General features: G+C 43.4%; 1 protein-coding gene across 3 annotated transcripts in view; it reads right to left on the bottom strand.

The window, feature by feature from the left end:
• Positions 1-21211, bottom strand: part of LOC129831207 (collagen alpha-1(XIV) chain-like) — a 93882-nt gene that overhangs the window by 43400 nt on the left and 29271 nt on the right. For all 3 annotated transcript variants that reach the window (XM_055894332.1, XM_055894333.1, XM_055894335.1), the window contains exons 11-21: positions 20605-20750; positions 18910-19039; positions 13594-13733; positions 13108-13234; positions 12595-12734; positions 9034-9166; positions 8601-8669; positions 8059-8201; positions 5093-5222; positions 3571-3693; positions 1234-1383 (exon numbers count right to left, since the gene is read on the bottom strand). In XM_055894332.1, coding sequence (XP_055750307.1) covers positions 1234-1383; positions 3571-3693; positions 5093-5222; positions 8059-8201; positions 8601-8669; positions 9034-9166; positions 12595-12734; positions 13108-13234; positions 13594-13733; positions 18910-19039; positions 20605-20750 — 1431 coding nt within the window. The remainder of the gene's footprint in view (positions 1-1233; positions 1384-3570; positions 3694-5092; positions 5223-8058; positions 8202-8600; positions 8670-9033; positions 9167-12594; positions 12735-13107; positions 13235-13593; positions 13734-18909; positions 19040-20604; positions 20751-21211) is intronic.

Raw genomic sequence — 21211 nt, 5'->3', positions numbered from 1 at the left:
GTAAGTTCGTAGTTAACGTTTGTCTAGTTCGTTTTGTTATTTTGTATATTTTGTCAAGTGTATTTCGTGTCTGTCTTCGTCTTGCAATAAAGTATTATGTATTCATCACCCGCTGCGCCTTGGTCTACTAACTGTCCGAAAGACGACCGTTACACAATGCATATGAATAAATTCCTAATGTTTAAGGTAGACTGCGTTACATACTACATAACATAAAATATAACCATTCATTAACTTTCACAACACAACTATATTTAAAAATAACAGTTAGACAAGGAGATCTTGAACATGACATTGAGCCATCCCCATTTTCTCTTATTATAGTGCCGTGTTCATTAACATGCTCACTGTATGTCAGTCAGGCATCAAACTCCACCCAAGAGACAACCTATCCTGATGGCTATATTGCTATCTATGCCCTTCAAAATCACGCGCTACCCAAGCGTGCTTTGCTTAATTATTATGCACAAGGTGATATCATAGTCTTAATGCAAACAAATGCGAGTCTCTAGTCTCCACTCCTCCCTACAATCTGATTATCTGGGAGCTGCCAGCTCTAATAAGACAATGATCTCTGTTACAGTGCTGAGTCGCTGACACTGGTACTACATTAGGCACGTCTACCTGGCCACTTGATATCATTGTGGCGTCTTCAGTCTCTGATGGAGTGAAGCTGTGCTACTCAATAATTCACACTGACTCAGACAGTTCCAGTCAACCTACAGGGGTGGCAGGTGGTCTAGAGGTTAGAAGCTTTGGCCCAGTAACTGAAAGGTTGCTGGTTCGAATCCCTGAGCCAAATAGGTGAAATTTGTGTTGATGTGCCCTTGAGCAAGGCACTGAACCCTAATCACTCTGGGTAAATGTAGAGAGGGGTCTAACTCAACCTTACATATGCATGGAAAAAAGATGATGACTAACGAAAGTGGTATAATATCTAAAAATGTCTATATTTTATGTAAATTGTCTTGTTTCTGATGAGCGATCAATGTGACCAAAAATCTTGTAGTAAGTATTAAACTGTTTAGTATACAGGTTTGTTATGTTCTGTAGGCACGAAGAGGGTAAGTAATTATGCAGTTACAGTATACACAGTGTCCATTCTGGAGTCCCGTTCTACCTGGAGGCGCTGAGTTAAATAAGTTAAATAAGTTGAATAATCGATTCATTAACTGTTTATTATGCAAAGTATCCATTCTCAAGTCCCATTCTACCTGGGGCTAGTCTACTCACATGTCCTGGCCTTGCCGGTGAGGGTCTCGCTGGAGCCGGTAGTGTAGGAGGCGATGACCCTAACGCCGTACTCAGTACCGCTCATCAGGTTCAGGATCAGCATGGTGTTCACGTCCTCGCCCACAAAGGTCTCCAAAGCAGGTCCCGGAGCTGTGGAGAAGAGAGGTATGTGTGTGTGTGTGTGTGTGTGTGTGTGTGTGTGTGTGTGTGTGTGTGTGTGTGTGTGTGTGTGTGTGTGTGTGTGTGTGTGTATATGTGTCAGAGAGAGAGACAGCTCACATTCACCACCACACATATGCACACTGCTTGCAGAACTCGTAGGCTACTCTCGCCTAAGGAGCATTTAAAACATTATTGATTTTTTTTCAGCTGTCCGTGATTGCTTGAATTTCATGAATACTGCATCGTATTAAGGGTGAAGTGGAGTTGAGTGTCAGTCAGAAACCAGCTTTAGACATAATTGTGTGGAAAGTTTTAAACATGTTTTGTGTCAATGCGGTTTTGCCCTCTATCAGAGGGCATCCTAACAATAGCATGATAGGTATTTCTCTGTTAATAAGCATTTTATGCTTAGAAGGTGATGAATTGGACAGATCACATGTGAATAGGATCACAAGCGTAGAAGGGGGCCCAGAAGATCATCCTTTGTAGTTAACAAAATATATTGAATGAGGATTCATGCACTTTTCCACTGTGTGTGTGCAGTAGTAGTAATATTAGTAATAGTAGTAGTAGTGATAGTAGTAGTAATAATAGTAGTACTAGTAGTAGTAGTAGTAGTAATAATAGTAGTAGTGGGAGTACTGATAGTAGTAGTAATATTAGTAGTAGTGATATTGGTAGTAATAATAGTAGTACTAGTAGTAGTAGTAGTAGTAATAGTAGTAGTAGGAGTACTGATAGTAGTAGCAATATTAGTAATAGTACTAGTAGTTGTAGTAGTAGTAGTGGGAGTACTGATAGTAGTAGTAATAGTGGTACTAGTAGTAGTAGTAGTGATAGTAGTAGTAATAAAAGTAGTAGTACTATACTAATAGTAGTAGTAGTAATATTAATAGTACTAGTAATAGTAGTAGTAGGAGGAGTACCGCTAGTAGTGGTAATATTAGTAGTAGTGATAGTAGTAGGGATAGTAGTAGTAGTAATATACTAATAGTAGTAATAGTACTATTAGTAATAGTAATAGTAGTAGGAGTACTGATAGCAGTAGTAGTACTAGTATTAGTAGTGATAGTAGTAATAATAGTAGTAGTAGTAATATACTAATGGTAGTAGTAGTAATAATAGTAGTAATAATAGCAATACTGTAGCAGTAGTAGTAAAATTAGTAGCAGTAATAGTAATAGTAGTATTAATAGTATTATTAGTTGTAATAGTAGTAGTAGTAGTGATAGTAGTAGTAATAGCAATATTAGTAATAGTGGTATTAGTAATAGCAGCAGTACTAGCAGTAGTAGTGTTAGTAATAGTAGTAGTAGGAGTACTGATAGTAGTAGTAATATTAGTAATATTACTCGTGGTAATGATCGTAGTAGTAGTAGTAGTAGTAATATTAGTAGGAGTACTGGTGGTAGTAGTAATAGTAGTATTAGTACTAGTAGTGACAGTAGTAGTAATAAAATGAGTAGTAATATACTAATAGTTGTAGTAGTAATATTAATAGTAGTAGTAATAGTAGTAGTAGTAGTGATGGTAATAGTTGTAGTAGTAGTAGTACTAGTGGTGATAGTAGTAGTAGTAAAATACTAATGGTAGTAGTAGTAATAGTAATAGTAATAGTAGAAGGAGTACTGATAGTAGTAGTAACAGTAGTAGTGGTACTAGTAGTAGTAGTAGTAGTAGTAGTGATAGTAGTAATAATAGTAGTAGTAGTAATAGACCAACGGTAGTATCAGCAATACTAGTAGTAATAACAGCAATATCAGTAGTAGTAATAGTAGTACTATTAATAGTACTATTCATAGTATTAGTAGTAGTAGTAATAGTAGTAGTAGCAGTAATAGTAATAGTAATAGTAGTAGTAGTAACAATAGTAGTAGTAGCAGTAATAGTAGCAGTAGTAGAGTAATAGTAGTAGTAATGGTTGTGGTGATAGTGGTAGCAGCAATAGTAGTAGTAATATTAGTAGTAATAGTAGTAATAGCAGTAGTAGTAGTAATATAGTAGTAGTAATATTAGTAGTAGTAGTAGTAAAAGGAAGAGATGGACTGTGTAATATATGCTTTTAATAGGCAGTATAGATAATGTTGGGTTTATGTGGGTAAGATGGGCTATCTTTAGAAATAATCAGTACTGTGTGTGTGTGTGGGGGGGGGGCATGAATGTGTGTGTACATACCAGAGATGGGGTTGTAGACGACCCTATAGCCCATAGTGGGGGATGGGGGCGTGTCCCAGGTGATACGGAAGCGGTTGTACCATTCCTCCGACACTCTCAGGTTCCTAGGAGCAGACAGTGGCACTGCAGGATGAATGAAAGAAGAGATGGATAGATGGGAAATAAGTATTGAGACATGAGACAGATAGATATAGAGAGAGTTAAATGGAAAAATAACAAAAGAGACAGACAGAGGGAAAGGTAGAGGGAGAGAGAGATAGAGGTATAGAGTGAGTGAGCGATGGACAGAGAGAGAGAGAGAACAGAACTCACTCAGTAATAAGGTACATTTTCATCAAGTACAGTTATGAATTGTAGATGAGAAACTCTGCGTACATATGAGTCACGCCGTCTCTGTCCTAAAAAGAGAAGCACACTGGGGAGTTCTTAAATTAAACACGATACATGTCTGATGGGCTTTAAGACGACTAACTTTGAGTCAGACTCACAGCGTTGGATTGAATTACAACTGGATTCAGTAGAGTTAGCATGACTTCTCCAGACCTCAGACCTGTTCCATACAGTACAAATCATTCACACACACACGTATACACACACACACATTCAATGTGACATGTTGTTTGAGGGATTGCCTCATTTTTCATTCTTAAAGTGGACAATACATTTTAAATTGGTGTCCAGGGACTGTTCTTTTCAGAGCAGGGAAAATAATCAGTAACTACTCATGTAAGCTTTTGAGGAAGATAAAGAATGAAAATGTGAATTCCATTCAAAAATGTTTGTTAATGATGTGAGTGCTTTCAGCTTCTGACAACCACCGGGGGCGGGCTGCTGGCCATGTTGACTCCAATGCTTCCCACAGTTGTGTCAAGTTGGCTGGATGTCCTTTGGGTGGTGGACCATTCTTGATACACATGGGAGACTGTTAAGCGTTAAGAACCCAGCAGCATTTAAGTTCTTGACACACTCAAACCGGTGCGCCTGGCACCTACTACCATACCCCGTTCAAAGACACTTACATCTTTTGTCTTGCCCATTCACCCTCTGAATGGCACACATACACAACCCATGTCTCAATTGTCTCAAGGCTTAAAAATCATTCTTTAACCTGTCTCCTCCTATTCATCTACACTGATTGAAGTGGATTTAACAGGTGACATCAATAACGGATCATAGCTTTCACCTGGATTCATTTAGTCAGTCTATGTCATGGAAATAGCAGGTGTTCTTAATGTTTTGTACACTCAGTGTGCAAAGAGCATACAAAGCTGTCATCAAAGCAAAGGGAGGCTATTTTGAAGAATCTCAAATATTTTGATTTGTATAACACTTATTTGGTTACTACATGATTCCATATGTGTTATTTCATAGTTATGATGTCTTCACTATTATTCTACAATGTAGAAAATAGTACAAATAAAGAAAAACCCTGGAATGAGTAGGTGTATCCAAACTTTTGACTGGTACTGTATATCTCAGAGTCCGTGTCACCATGGAGAGAAGGTCATGCAGACAGACTTACAGGTGCGTCCCATGCGGCTGACACCGGGGCCGTCTCCGTCGGCATAGACCGGGGTGACCGTCACCTTGTACTCCATGTCAGACAGCAGTGGCTGCAGCAGGAGGCTGTTCTGACCACCTGGGACCATTTTCTAGAACACACACACACAGTTGCCAATCACAATATGAGGACGACAAGGTTCTGGTATTGTCTGGAGTGGAGGTCGGTGAAGGGACATGCTGGGTCAATGTGACTGGTGATTAAATGTACTGGAGTTGTATCAGAGGAACAGATACAACTAGTAGGTAGCCTTGTAGCAGACCTGTCTGTGCGTCATTGCTTGGTCATTGTGAACATTGTGAATTCGTAATGTAGGCTGTCTAATTTCAGAATCACCTAGAATTTCTGGACTGCAACCACTCCTCCTCCTCCTCTCTCTGTCTCTGTTTCTCTCTCATCCACTCTCCATTCCTCCTCTCATTCCTGTTTGCATTCCGAGCGTCTAGCCTCGCCTCCATCCCCAAAAGTTCCACAGCCGTGACAAGTGGCGAGTTTGATAAATCAATTTCAGGCCAACTGGATGAAAATAGCAGCTATCATTTTTGAAGGGGGGGACCGCAGGACGGAGTGTGACCCAAGTAGCCAAGTCCCAGTGCCACCGCCGTTGCCAAAAGAAATTATAACTTGGTCGCTCCCTCAAACTATTTATAATTTATCCGGTTCAAACTAGTTGGGAATGAAGTATCTGTGAAGAATGCAAACTCTCAATCCCCTTGACTTTACTACAAAGTAGGGCTGTGGGTTCCACTCTACTGCTCCTATTCCTTGGCTGGCCTTCAATAACCTGTGTTCGGATGGGAGCTGTTCAGGCTGTGGTGCTGAAAGTTGCCAGTGAATTCAGAAACCAAATGCGAGGCTTCAGTGGCTTTTCCCAGTGTTCCTGTACTACTAGCAGTGGACTAGGAATTAATTGGTGTTTTGTCATTGAAAGTCATGATTGCATTGTATAGTTATCTTTCAATGAGGCTGTAACATTGGTTTGGGATGCCGCATTACAAAACCAGCAAGGTTTATACAAGAGATAAGTATTACTTATCGACTACATTCCCACCACCAGTTTTCAAATACAAAGCGGACTACAACATTCTGATATCAATAGATAAGGAATCTGATTAAACACTAAATCACTATGCATCTGGCACAAACGCTTAAAGACTACCATACAACCCCAATTTCTCCCATACATTCATATCTAATCATTGGAAGGTCACCAAGAGCAGTGCATTCTCAAGAGACACTGGCTGAATGACTGGCGTCAATACAACACTAATCCATTCAGACAATGTAAGCTTATCGCTAATGGGAGAGCGAGGGGCTGGTTTTATTGTAGTGGCCGTATAAGACGGTCATACTAGTGTCATGACGCTGGCCTGGGGGTAGGTTTATGACAGTCATAAATACCTCTCCCCCCTTTTTTCCTCTCGCTACCTTACTGATGTGATTATTGAAAATCCCTTGGTTAACATAGAGATTCTGGGAACATCAGAAGGTGGGGGGAAATGAACCATATTTTGGTAATCCGACCAGTTGAACATATGCGTTGGTACTTAATGAATATGATGTCAGTTCGGTTGTCATCTGAGACATTCTCATCAATGATAGGATGACATAAACAGTACAGTGGAAAGTCTACACATTATAGTTATCAGATTCACATGGAATTGTTGTTCAATTCAAATGTTTAAATATACAATTATTGGTGAAAAGATTAAATGTAATTTTAGCTTCCAAATGAGCGATTTGGGTTTTCATAAGGTTAGGGCTCTGCTCAATCAGTGGCCCGCCCCTGTGAAGAGACATGGGTTATAAAACTATGAAAACACACCCTTCTCCCTCCACTATATAAGCCCTTGACGAAAATGTAACCTTCTGTTCCGGGTACATTAGGATGACGATCCGATGTCAGAAGGGTTCAGATAATAACTACAGAACGAAGCCAACCTCAGCGTGAGCTTTTGTTGCGAATGGTATGAACTTTGAACTTTTATTCACTACAGAAGTGATACCTCCTAGCCGTTGAGTTAGCAACAGCAGCTGGAAACGTGGGCTAGGAAAGAACAGACCGAGTATCCCGTCTACCACACAACGACGTTACTACAACGTATCCAATTTACCACCAGAGACATTCTTCAAAGGACAAAGGACTCTGTTGGGCAACACGGCCTTCCATCTACCACCAACCTATTGAAGCGCAGCTCAGAGTAAATATTTATTGCATTTTCCTTTTCCAAATGGGCGGTAATTTAGAATGCATAGGATATTGTATTTACAATAGCACAGCTTCTCCCTTTGTTCCTCAGTCTTCCCGCTCTTTCACTCAAACCCAACCCACTTTCCTTTGTGTAACCCGCTGTCATATCTGCTCCGTCCACCAGGGACGTTTTCCTTTATGACATAATTGGTAATCAAGGTATGATTCATTCTGTGTATATGTAATTCTGTGTGATTAGTTAGGTATTTAGTAAATACATAATTAAACCCAATTTTGTATTGCTGATTCAACTTGTTAGCCAGGGTTCATGAAGATAACCAAGAATTTACAACTTTCAGATGAGACTGAAATAAGGTGACGATTAATATTGACTGCTATTGATGTAATATATTACTAGGTCTTTAAGAGTTTATTTGGAAGATAACAGCTCTATAAATATTATTTTGTGGTGTCCCGACTTTCTAGTTAATTACATTTACATGATTAGCTCAATCAGGTAATATTAATTACAGAGAAAGGATTTTATAGAATAGCATGTCATATCACTTAATCCGGCATAGCCAAAGACACGACACTAGGAAGCATGGGGGGGTCATACTCTGTTTATCTTAAATATGAATTAGAAGAAGGGCTGACATTGTAAAGAGCTAGGCTGTGGAGATATTGGAAATCATACTAACGGAGAAGAAAGGAATTCTTCTTGTTCGCGTCTTACCGTCTCCTCGGCACGATCGCCCCTGGCGGTGACATAGGCGACGCGGTACTGACGCACGTTGCGGTCCTGCAGCTCCCAGGACACCTCCATGCTGAAGGTGGTGTGATCGCTGAGCAGGAGGTTCCTCACACCCAGACGCACAACTGGGTGAAGGAGGGAGGGAGGAAGGGAGGGAGGGAGAGAGGGTACAGGAGGTTGGAGGAAGGTAGAAAAGAGGGTAGCGAGGGAGAGTAAGGGTGGAGGGAGGGGGAGGTTGAAAAAGGATGAGTTGAGAAAGGGAGGTGGAAAATGGGGTGAGGAGAGAGACACCAGGTGGCTTTACTATGCAGACGGTGTGGGTGGATGCATACATTTGAATAAACACAATATCATTAGACTAATGATGCAACAGTGCAGAAAGAGACAGCAAACAAAAACACAGAGGTCATTACCATCACTATTATAATCAACAGGACAAGTTGGGGGAAAATACTATTAAAAGCTCCCACAAAAATCACTTTATAAAAATCTTTACAGTACATGACTGAAAAAATCTAATTTACCTGCTTTGGTGGTAGCTTGTGTGGTAGTTGTGGTAGTAGTAGCTTTTGTGGTAGTCGTTGTTCTTGCAACTGAAAAACAGACAAAATGGTCAGATCAATTAAGTAAATGTGTACATTGAGCCTTCAAAAGAAGAATAAGAGGGGAGCCTATAGTTTAGACTGTTTAATGACAATGTTTCAGCACCAAGGTCTTTCTCAAGACCAGTCTCACTGTAGCAAACATACAAGACATGGGTATGTATCTAAGCTGTGTGTGGTGGACATGCACGATTTTAACAAATGCATTGAAAGTCACAAAGTGCTTAATCGTAACCCGCCTCAAAGCGCCCAAAGAGCAAGCAGTAGCACAGTGGCAACACTAAATCAATACAATAATCAATACAATCCCCAATGTTCAATTAACCCTGATTGGAGTGGAGTTTTCTTTAATTACCTGTTGACTCTGTGAGGGTCACGGCGTTGCTTTCTTCCTCGTTTCTGAAGACAGCAATCAGAGAGACCTCGTACTCAGTGATGGGCCTCAGTCCAGTCAGCAGGTGGCTATTCATTTTACCGTTCACTAGCATCTTCACCACAGAGGGAGGGAGGGAGGGGAATGTAGAGTGAAGTTGAGTCAACGTCAGATATTTCTGCTGCTACCAAATACACTGTCACGATCGTGTGGCGGATTAACGGACCAAAATGCAGCAGTTGGAAAATAAGCCATCTTCTTTTTATTATGAAGAAGGCAAGAAACGAAAACAAAACACTGACACACTATACAAAACAACAAAACGACCGTGAAGCTACAAACGTCGTGCACACACAGGCTACAAACGTTCTTACATAGACACAAACATCTCCTAGATAACTAACCAACATAGACAACGCTAGACATATACACTCAACACAAAACCATATACTCCACCCCATAACCCCTTTACCAAATAAACACCCAAAACCAACAAAAACATAAACATTCCCCATGTCACACCCTGACCTAACTAAAATAATAAAGAAAACAAAGAATAATAAGGCCAGGGCGTGACATAACCCCCCCCCTTGAGGCGCGAACTCCGGGCGCACCATACACAGTCTAAGGGAGGGTCTGGGTGGGCTCCCCTCCACGGTGGCGGCTCCGGCTCTGGTCGTAGTCCCCACGTCACCACAGTACCTAACCACCTCCTAGGCTTCCTCCAAACGACCCCCCTCCACATTAACCCCATTGCATTAAGGGGGAGTTCCGGACTAAGGGACAGCTCCGGACTAAGGACCAGTACCAGGGTAAGGGGCAGTACCAGGGTCAGGGGCAGTACCAGGATAAGGGGCAGTACCAGGATAAGGGCAGCACCAGGGTAAGGGGCAGCACCAGGGTAAGGGGCAGCTCCAGGGTAAGGGGCAGCTCCAGGGTAAGGGGCAGCTCCGGACTGATGAATGGCAGCTCCGGACTGAGGGACTGCAGCTCCGGACTGAGGGACTGCAGCTCCGGACTGAGGGACGGCCCATGGCTGGCTGACAGATCTGGCTGCTCATGGCTGGCTAACGGATCTGGCTGCTCATGGCTGGCTAACTGATCTGGCTGCTCATGGCTGGCTGACGGATCTGGCTGCTCATGGCTGGCTGACGGATCTGGCTGCTCATGGCTGGCTGACGGATCTGGCTGCTCATGGCTAGCTGACGGATCTGGCTGCTCATGGCTAGCTGACGGATCTGGCTGCTCATGGCTAGCTGACGGATCTGGCTGCTCATGGCTAGCTGACGGATCTGGCTGCTCATGGCTAGCTGACGGATCTGGCTGCTCATGGCTAGCTGACGGATCTGGCTGCTCATGGCTAGCTGACGGATCTGGCTGCTCATGGCTAGCTGACGGATCTGGCTGCTCATAGCTAGCTGACGGATCTGGCTGCTCATGGCTGGCTGACGGATCTGGCTGCTCATGGCTGGCTGACTGATCTGGCTGCTCCTGTCTGGTTGGCGGCTCTGGCAGATCCTGTCTGGTTGGCGGCTCTGGCAGATCCTGTCTGGTTGGCGGCTCTGGCAGATCCTGTCTGACGGACGGCACTAGCGGCTCCTGTCTGGCTGGCGGCTCTAGCGGCTCTTGTCTGGCGGACGGCTCAGTGGGCTCATGGCAGACGGGCGGCTTTGCAGGCTCATGGCAGACGGGCGGCTTTGCAGGCTCATTGCAGACGGATGGCTCAGATGGCGCTGGGGAGACGGATGGCTCAGATGGCGCTGGGGAGACGGATGGCTCAGATGGCGCTGGGGAGACGGGCAGTTCAGTCATTGCTGTGCAGACGGCAGACTCCTGCCGGCTGAGGCGCACTGTAGGCCTGGTGCGTGGTGCCGGGACTGGTGGCACCGGGCTGGGGACACGCATCTCAGGGCTAGTGCGGGGAGCAGCAACAGGACGCACAGGACTCTGGGGACACACAGGAGGCTTGGTGCGTGGTTTAGACACTGGTGGTAAAGGGCTGGAGACACGCACCATATAGCTAGTGCGTGGAGGAGGCACTGGTGGTACTGGATTGGGGCGGGGAGGTGGCGCAGGAAATACCGGACCGTGCAGGCGTACTGGCTCCCTTGAACGCCGAGCCTGCCCAACCTTACCTGGTTGTATGCTCCTCGTCGCCTGACCAGTGCGGGGAGGTGGAATGACCCGCACCGGCCTATGTAGGCGAACCGGGGACACCATGCGTAAGGCTGGTGCCATGTACGCCGGCCCGAGGAGACGCACTGGTGACCAGATGCGTTGGGCCGGCTTCATGACATATGGCTCAACGCTCAGTCTAGCCCGGCCGATACGTGGAGCTGAAATGTACCGAACCGGGCTATGCACGCGTACAGGAGACACCGTGCGCTCTACTGCGTAACACGGTGTCTGCCCGTACTCCCGCTCTCCACGGTAAGTACAGGGAGTAGGCGCAGGTTTCCTACCTGACTTCGCCACACTCCCTTTAAGGCCCCCCCCAAGAAATTTTTGGGTTGTACTCACGGGTCTCCAGCCTTGTCTCCGTGCTGCCTCCTCATATCGCCTCCTCTCGGCTTTCGCTGCCTCCAGCTCTTCACGAGAGAGGCGATATTCTCCAGGTTGATCCCAAGGCCCCTTACCATCCAGTATCTCCTCCCATGTCCAGAAATCCTTTGTGGTTAGGTCCTGTTGCCGCCTTCCATGCCGCTTGGTCCTATGGTGGGTAATTCTGTCACGATCGTGTGGCGGATTAACGGACCAAAATGCAGCAGTTGGAAAATAAGCCATCTTCTTTTTATTATGAAGAAGGCAAGAAACGAAAACAAAACACTGACACACTATACAAAACAACAAAACGACCGTGAAGCTACAAACGTCGTGCACACACAGGCTACAAACGTTCTTACATAGACACAAACATCTCCTAGATAACTAACCAACATAGACAACGCTAGACATATACACTCAACACAAAACCATATACTCCACCCCATAACCCCTTTACCAAATAAACACCCAAAACCAACAAAAACATAAACATTCCCCATGTCACACCCTGACCTAACTAAAATAATAAAGAAAACAAAGAATAATAAGGCCAGGGCGTGACATACACTTACGGACTGGAATTCTACAGTCACCAAAAGGGCTTCAAAATAACACTTCAAAACACATACTGTAGAAGGTAAGTAAGCAATCCATATTTGTATCTAGCATGACTGGCTTTGTGTCAATATCCAATGAGTGCCTGATAAATGGTCAATCTTTAACTGCTCAGGGATGTGATAGAAAGTATGCCAAGCATTGTGGGAGGTGAGTTGTACAACTTCCAATACAGCATGCATAACCTAAGAAAAATCACATAGCTGAAAACTCTTCTAGCAGAGACAATTCAATTGCAGTCATAGATTCTTTAGCTGATGTGAGACACCAGAATGAAACATAATTGCAGTAACAGACAGAAAGAGAACTGTACATCCATTCAACCAGCCAGCCAGCCAGTCAGTTAGTCAGTCAGTCAGCTAGATAAGACAGCCAGACACAGACCTCTTTAGTGTCTCCTCCTCTGATGGGGGTCCATGTGAGTCTGTAAAGGACCACGTCGTGGGCTGAGTGTTCCCAGGTGACCCTGAAGCTCTCTGTGGAGACTTCACTGCTCCTCAGGTTCAGAGGCTCTGGGACCGTCTCTGGTTTAGACACAAAGGGTTAAGAAGCCTCAAAATAATGGAAGGAGTTCCACATAATTTTGGTATCCCACATATGAGTGGTCATATTCAGTCAGCACTCTCTTTTAGATACACTTTATCACATGTAAGAAAGTGTTCATGACTTACATCAGTGTTTCCTCTTCAAATGCAGCTAGATAATTTGGTAGCACTTTCCAGAATGCCCATCCATCACGGAACGTTGAATTGAATGGTAACGTCCGTTTTAGTAATTATATTTCTATGGCACCTTCTACAAGCCACAGCATGTATGGCCTTTTTTGTATTATAAAGGCTGTTGTTGAAAGCCAAGAGCTGCCAATATCATTGTTTATACAAGTAGAGGCAGTCTTACTAGTGGTGAAGCTGTCAGTCAAGGGCTCTGCCTGGCCCTCGTCATAGATAGCAAAGATGGCCACCGTGTACTCGGTCAATGACGTCAGGTTCCTTAGCAACAGGGTGGTGATGCGGCCAACGTCCATCTACGGCCACCGAAGAGAGAGGTCAGGGTTAACGGTCAGTGTGAGTCCCTCTATGTGACAATAAAACATATATACTGTATATAAATATATTTCTTTATTGCATTTATCTCATCTCATAAAGGTGGTATCCTTCCAGTGATGCCTAGTTTTCTATACATCAGGCAAAATCATATATCAGATTATATATCACATTCTATAAGGTTTATATGTTAGCAAGATGCTAACTGTTTTTTGAAAGTTATTTATTTAGGGGGAAAGTCTGCGACATTAACATTAACACATTAATTGTGTTAATGTGCCCATCTATTCATGGGCTTAAAGTCCAGCTACATTATTGGCCAAGTGCCGTGAGCACTAACCTCATTGGTCTGCACTCCATTGGTCTTGACGTACATGATGCGGTAACCGTTGGCCTTCTTGGACGTCGCCTCCCAGGTGAGTCTGGCCGAGCTGTGGTCGACGTTGGAGAAGCGCAGGTTCCCCGCCGGGGTCAGGGGTACTGGGAGAAGAGGGGGGCAGAGAACAGGAACACGGCTCACAGGTCAACCCTAATACGGTTCCAATTAAACGCAAGAACCTGAGTCACCCTCCCGCCGGTGCATGACATGACTCTTTTTGTTGGAGAGTTCCTCTCCGAGGAACAAAAGGGCAGAAGAATGGCCTTTTGCGCTCAAAACACATTCCCTGGCAAAGTTAAAATTTAACAAGGAGCTTTACTTTAGGTAGGGCTAGAAGTCCTGCTTAGAATTACTCCCTGGATTTTCTTGCTGCGCTTCATTCACCTTAATTTAAATCAGGGTCAGCGTTTAGTTTTAGACGCAGGGAGCATGAAAATAATGCAGTGAAGGTGAACTGTGTTCATGAGGGAATTGGAAATAAAGTTGGAGAGAAAGGTTTTAAAGTTTGGCAAGGATCTACACTACCATTCAAAAGTTTGGGGTCACTTGAATATATCCTTGTTTTTGAAAGAAAAGCAAATTTTTTGTCCATTAAAATAACATCCTAGAAGGCCAGCATCCGGAGTCACCTCTTTACTTACTGTTGACATTGAGACTGGTATTTTGCGGGTACTATTTAATGAAGCTGCCAGTTGAGGACTTGTGAGGCGTCTGTTTCTCAAACTAGACACTCTAATGTACTTGTCCTCTTGCTCAGTTGTGCACCGGGGCCTCCCACTCCTCTTTCTATTCTGGTTAGAGCCAGTTTTCTCTGTCCTGTGAAGGGAGTAGTACACAGCGTTGTACGAGATCTTCAGTTTCTTGGCAATTTCTCACATGGAATAGCCTTCATTTCTCAGAACAAGAATAGACTGATGAGTTTCAGAAGAAAGTTCTTTGTATCTGGCCGTTTTGAGCCTGTAACTGAACCCACAAATGCTGATGCTCCAGAAACTCAACTAGTCTAAAGAAGGCCAGTTTTATTGCTTCTTTAAATCGGACAACAGTTTTCAGCTGTGCTAACATAATTGCAAAAGGGTTTTCTAATGATCAATTATCCTTTTAAAATTATAATCTTGGATCAGCTAAAACAACGTGCCATTGGAACACAGGAGTGATGGTTGCTGATAATGGGCATCTGTACGCCTATGTATATATTCCATAAAAAATCTGCAGTTTCCTGCTACAATAGTCATTTACAACATTAACAATGTCTACACTGTATTTCTGATCAATTTGATGTTATTTTAATGGACAAAAAATGTGCTTTTCTTTCAAAAAACAGGACATTTCTAAGTGACCCCAAACTTTTGAACGGTAGTGTATTCCAATGCAGTTTGCATACAGGAAGAGCAGTTCAGTGGAGGATGCAGTCCTGACGTTGTTGCACAGTGCCATGACACACCTGGAGACGGCTCACTCTTATGTGTGCATCCTTTTCCTAGACTTCTACTCTGCTTTTAACTGCATGCAGCCTCACCTTCTCTCCTACCTATAGATTGACCCCAGCATTACCTTGCGGGTGCTGGTCTTCCTGCTGAACAGGGGGCAGTATGCCAAGTTCAACAACACAACATCCCTTCCTCTGTGTTCATCTCCCGGTTCCACCCAAGGAACTAGCATCTCTCCAGTCTTATTCTCCATATACACCAATGACCTGAGTGTCTCCGACAGGGACTGCTTGGCAGTGAAATATGTAGGTGACAGTGCCCTTGTCGACCTCTCAGATGACTGCATTTCCCAACAGAAGTAAACAGGGTTCATGACTGGTGCAATAACAACTACCTCACACTCACACTCAACATCAACAAAACAAAATAATTGCTCATTGATTTCAGGAGGAAGGCAGACCCAGTGAGCCACCTAGTCCTGGGTGCTAAACAGGTAGAGAGAGTGGGGAGTTTACCTGGCCACTGGGCACATACGTCAGTTCAGTGTCTAGTTTTGATGTACATTTGGTTGAATTGTCAACTAGTGTGAATTCAATGTCAAATCAATAACAAGTTTCACTATGTCATTAGATTTAGATTAAAAGTCGTGTGGAAAAAAATATGAAATTCCCTTACGTTGATGACTTTTCTCAAATCCAATCAGTTTTCCACGTTGATTCAACGTCATCACATTGCATTTTTGGGTTGAAATGATGTGGAAACAACATTGATTCAACCAGTTTTTCCCCAGTGGCTGGGAATCATCATGGACAGCACACTCTCGTTTAATGCCAACACCCAGAACATCAATAAAAAGTGGCAACAACTCCTGCGCACACTGAGACAACTGAAATGTCAACACCCGGAAACTCTCCAACTACTACACTTGTCATATAGAGAGTGTGCTGACTTTCTGTTCCTGGTCTGGTACAGAGGGCTGTCAGTGGCTCATAAAGGTGTCCCCCGGAAGACTATGAACCTGGGTTCCAAGCTCTGCGGGCTGCAGTGCAAGGGGCTTCAGGGCCTCTACGATAAATGTGCAAGGGCCAATGCCAAGCGCATCAGAGAGGACCCCACCAACAATCTTGCCCAATGTTTCGAGGTGCTGTCCTCTGGAAGGAGATTAAGGGTCCCCACTGTTCAGTAAGAATAGGAGCAGGGCAAGTTTCATTCCATCAGGCTGCTGAACAGTGGGACATAGGACAGATGTTGAGATGAGTTGAGAATACACAATATGTTATTTAGATCATGTTACGTACCTCAATTCTAACAGTGTTTAAGACAGTGTTTATCTTTCCTATTCTATTAGGATTGAGACATTTAGGATGGATCTACACCACATCCAACAAAGTTTTATTTTGAGCGAACTATCCCTTTAAGGCACTATCCTGTAGCCTTAAAACAGACAAAACGTGTAAGGACAACTACTTTCTAAACTATTTTTAAGTCTCTGTATGGGTCGTTCCACCAATTCCGTGCCTTTTGAGAAGTATAACTTGGTCCAAAAAAAACGTTTGATTATACTATATTTTAACATTCTGTCATAAAGAGCACATGTTCAACTTAATAAAAAACATGTTTTCCCATCTCAAGAGGTTACATACAAAAAATGACTATAGTAAGTGCCTATTAAGTGCCAAATAATGTAACTGGGTTGACCGTAACAAGGTTGACAATTTCATCTTAACTCAGCCATAAATCCTATTGTGACAGGTGGAATGGAAACTTGATGTGTGAAACAGGGAGTGGCAATTGAATGTAAGTTTTACAAAACAAATGAAATTGTTAAAACATTTCTTGCCAGTCTATCTAGGGTTGATGTGTTATGCTCGACCGGCTGTTTTCCACCACAAAACAGGAAAAAATTGACAAAAACAATAGATCCAGCTCACCTCCTTTAACACACAAAATGAAGGAATAGTTTCACAATATTAAAACGAGACCTCAGTTCACGTAACAGGGTTGAAATGAAGGGCACACGTAAATTAATCACTAATCACATTAAATAAATAATAGTCTTCAGAAATGACTTTGTCAAATCAACAAAATATCTAGGGCTTTACAATGATGGTGAAAACGTGGAGGAATTCTGGTGTTAAGTGGGTTTACATCTTCCTAGAAGTGACAGAGGGTGCATGGAGGGACATGTCAGAATGCTGAATATTGGCACTTTAGCAAGTCTTTATTCATATAAAAAAATCTGATTGATTGAATTCTCCATGTGGTCTATATTAAAGGACACTTCATTTAATATAACGGTTTTGTGGGCCTCCCGGGTGGCGCAGTGGTCTAGGGCACTGCATCGCAGCGCTAGCTGTGCCACCAGAGATTCTGGGTGTGCGCCCAGGTCTGTGGGGCGACGCACAATTGGCCTAGCGTCGTCCGTGTTTGGCCTGTAGGGATATCCTTGTCCCATCGCGCACCAGCGACTCCTGTGGCGGGCCAGGTGCAGTACGCGCACCTGGCCCGCCAAGGTTGCCAGGTGCACGGTGTTTCCTCTGACACATTGGTGTGGCTGGCTTCCGGGTTGGATGCGCGCTGTGTTGAGAAACATTGCGGCTTGGTTGGGTTGTGTTTCGGAGGACGCATGGCTTTCGACCTTCGTCTCTCCCGAGCCCGTACGGGAGTTGTAGCGATGAGACAAGATAGAAATTACTAACAATTGGAAACCACGAAAAAGGGGGTAAAAATTCAACAATTTCTTTTTTTATATATAAATATTTTTATTTATTTATTTATATATATATATATATTTATATATATATATATATATAACAGTTTTGTAAAATGTAATATGGGTGCACAATTTCTACTTAAAATACCAAAGGGACGCAAAAGGCGCTCATTTCGTGGAACGACACATACAGTTGAAGTCGGAAGTTTACATACACCTTAGCCAAATACATTTAAACTCAGTTTTTCACAATTCCTGACATTTAATCCAAGTAAAAATTCCCTGTCTTAGGTCAATTAGGATCACCACTTTATTTTAGGAATGTGAAATATCAGAATAATAGTAGAGAGAATCATTTATTTCAGCTTTTATTTCTTTCCTCACATTCCCAGTGGGTCAGAAGTTTACATAGACTCAATTAGTATTTGGTAGCATTGCCTTGAAATTGTTTCACTTGGGTCAAACGTTTTGGGTAGCCTTCCACAAGCTTCCCACAATAAATTGGGTGAATTTTGGCTCATTCCTCCTGACAGAGCTGGTGTAACTGAATCAGGTTTGCAGGCCTCCTTGCTCGCACATGCTTTTTCAGTTCTGCCCACAAATCTTCTATGGGATTGAGGTCCGGTCTTTGTGATGGCCACTCCAATACCTTGACTTTGTTGTCCTTAAGCCATTTTGCCACAACTTTGGAAGTATGCTTGGGGTCATTGTCCATTTGGACCAAGCTTTAGACCCATTTGCGACCAAGCTGTAACTTCCTGATGTCTTGAGATGTTGCTTCAATATATCCACCTAATTTTCCTGCCTCATGATGCCATCTATTTTGTGAAGTGCACCAGTCCCTCCTGCAGCAAAGAACCCCCACAACATGATGCTGCCACCCCCGTGCTTCACGGTTGGAATGGTGTTCTTCGGCTTGCAAGCCTCCCCCTTTTTCCTCCAAACATAACGATGGTCATTACGACAGCTTTATCTACTAATGTTGTTACAAGCGACACACCTGTTTTCTTACGGGTAGCTCAGTGTTTCTGGAATTCTCATGTGTGTGTATGTGTGTGTGTGCCTGCTTATGCATGCGTGTGTGAATCTGTGCATACACGTGCATGAGTACGAGTGTATGGGGCGGTTACTCACGCGTGGTCTCCTGACTGGTCATAGGGTCACTGGCCTCCTCTCCGTACATAGCGTACACGGTCACTGTGTACTCTGTGTCTGGGGTCAGGTTCTCCAGTTCCACTTCGTTCACGGTCTCAGCCACTTTCACCTGTACAAACATTCATCAGAGACCTTAGACGAGGTGACAGACAGGTACTCAGAGAAGTTTGCAAAGGAGCAAGATATATACAGGGGGTTGATGGAGACAGAATCAAGCATCAAACAGACAAGGGCAAGGCGGTCAGACAGCCAGATAAGGTGGCAGCGAGCCAGCCAGCCAGACGTGATACATAAGAGTGTGAAATAACTGCTTTTCCTGGTTTTTAGAGAATGGAGCGTTCTGCCCTAGAATTACTTTTGTTTTATGCTAATCTAGCTAGAGGCTGCAGCATTTAACTAAACAACCGAGATATGCACTTAAAACCTGTCTGAATCGATCGACACCAGCCAGTGTAACTTTATTTGAAAAAGGATTCAAGTGTTGTGCCCCTACAGGCTGAGCAAGTGAAACTGTGAACCTGAACTGATGACTGTGCCTGGAGAGTGTTATTTTTTAATGAGCACTAACAGGATGGGTGGAATTTGTTGGGTGGCAGAACTTCTCTCTCCATCTCACCTCCCCCCTTTCCATTGCACTAGTTAGAGCAGTGGTCACCAACTGATCGATCTCCAAGTCATTCCTAGTCGATCACCAAACATTTCTGTAAAAAAAACAACGATAAAGCCTTGCGTTCCTATTTTTTTCTTTGTTTTGTGCTGTTGGTGGTAGGTGCACTTGATTCAGCAGCCCTAGCAAGAGAAAAAGGTTATGAACCATTTCATGTGTCTGAAGGTAGAACTCCGCCTACCTGGCAGGCCCAGAGAGTAAAGCAAGTGCACCTATAGGCCTACACCTGGCCAATCAGATAGCTCAGATCACTATGTCTGCACAGTTTCCTTGCACCATAGACTGTAAAAAGAAGCATCGAACGCACAGCGATGTTGATCATGTGGGATTTCTAAACTTTTAAAATCATGACTAGAGACTTGCTGTCTTTATGACTAAGTTCATGATTAAATTGGTATTCAGCACTGTCAACACTTTGTTCAACAGTTTTATAAGCCATAAAATGCATGCTACTTCCTCACTAAGCTGTGCCTCACAAGTAATAAAACACATCATCAATTACCAGTGTGATCATATACCTACAATTTATTTTAGATAATTTCCAAATGTCTGAGAAGAACAACATTGGCAGGGCAATTCAAGTATAGTCAATATGCAGTGATAATGTATTGGGCCTATAGTCTACTGCACAAACCTCATTCCTACAAAACTGTTTTTAGTTGGTTAATGTTGCATAGGGTTACGTTTTTTAAGTAATGTAAAGAAAATAATTGGAGCGGTAAATCTCGGCTTGCATTTTGACTGAGAAAAGGTTGGTGACCACTGAGTTAGAGTGTATTCTAAGAGTGAGTCTAAATTCCCTCTTTTACTACTTCTTTACTTTCCTCTGTATTTAAATGTAACCACTCTATTTCTTACATCCTCTTCTCTCTCCATCTGTCTTCTCTCCTTTTATTTTTGACACTCTTTTCTCCTCCCCACTGTCTTTATTTTACCATCTCATTCCTCTTCCCTCTCATTTTCTCATCCTCCTTTCTCTATCCTCCCTTCTGTCTCCTTTTTTTCACCTCCTTCTCATCGGCGTCGTTTCCCTCGGTCAGTGGGGCATAGAGGATCATGTAGCCAGAAGCCCCCTCTGCGACCCTCCAGCGGGCCCTCATGGTGTTGTGGGTGATGTCAAACAGCTCCAGGTTGTTCACCATGGGCAGGGCCACTGTAACACACAAGGGTCACATAGGTCATACATGGGTCACACCATAGAATTACTAGAATAGGCAACAACATTCAAGTCAACGTTCAGGATTACAATTCCATATCAGTCAAATTGAGTGTACCCATGAGGGTGCAGTCAAATTGCTGAGGTCAGAGGGGCTTTAGCCTGTTCTAGTAATTTTATTTCTATGGGTCACACAGAGGTCACACACAGTTCACGCAGGGTTAAGACTAGGACATGACTTAAACCAGTAGACCAGGGTTAGCAAATCCTCCTCATGGAGAGCTCAAATAAAATCACATTTTATTCATCACATGCTTTGTAAACAACAGGTGCAGACTAACAATGAATGTTTACCTACTGCATATGCAGGTTTTTGCTCCAGCCCTGTTCTGTCTAATCAGGGGTTAGAGGTAGGGAGGAGGTTAGGACACAGTTAGCAGTCCATTTTCCCTCTTCAC

The sequence above is a fragment of the Salvelinus fontinalis genome, chromosome 32, assembly GCF_029448725.1.
Source record: "Salvelinus fontinalis isolate EN_2023a chromosome 32, ASM2944872v1, whole genome shotgun sequence".
Lineage (NCBI taxonomy): Eukaryota > Metazoa > Chordata > Actinopteri > Salmoniformes > Salmonidae > Salvelinus > Salvelinus fontinalis.
Note: the sequence above shows the minus strand (reverse complement) of the source record. Positions and strands in the feature narration are given on the sequence as shown.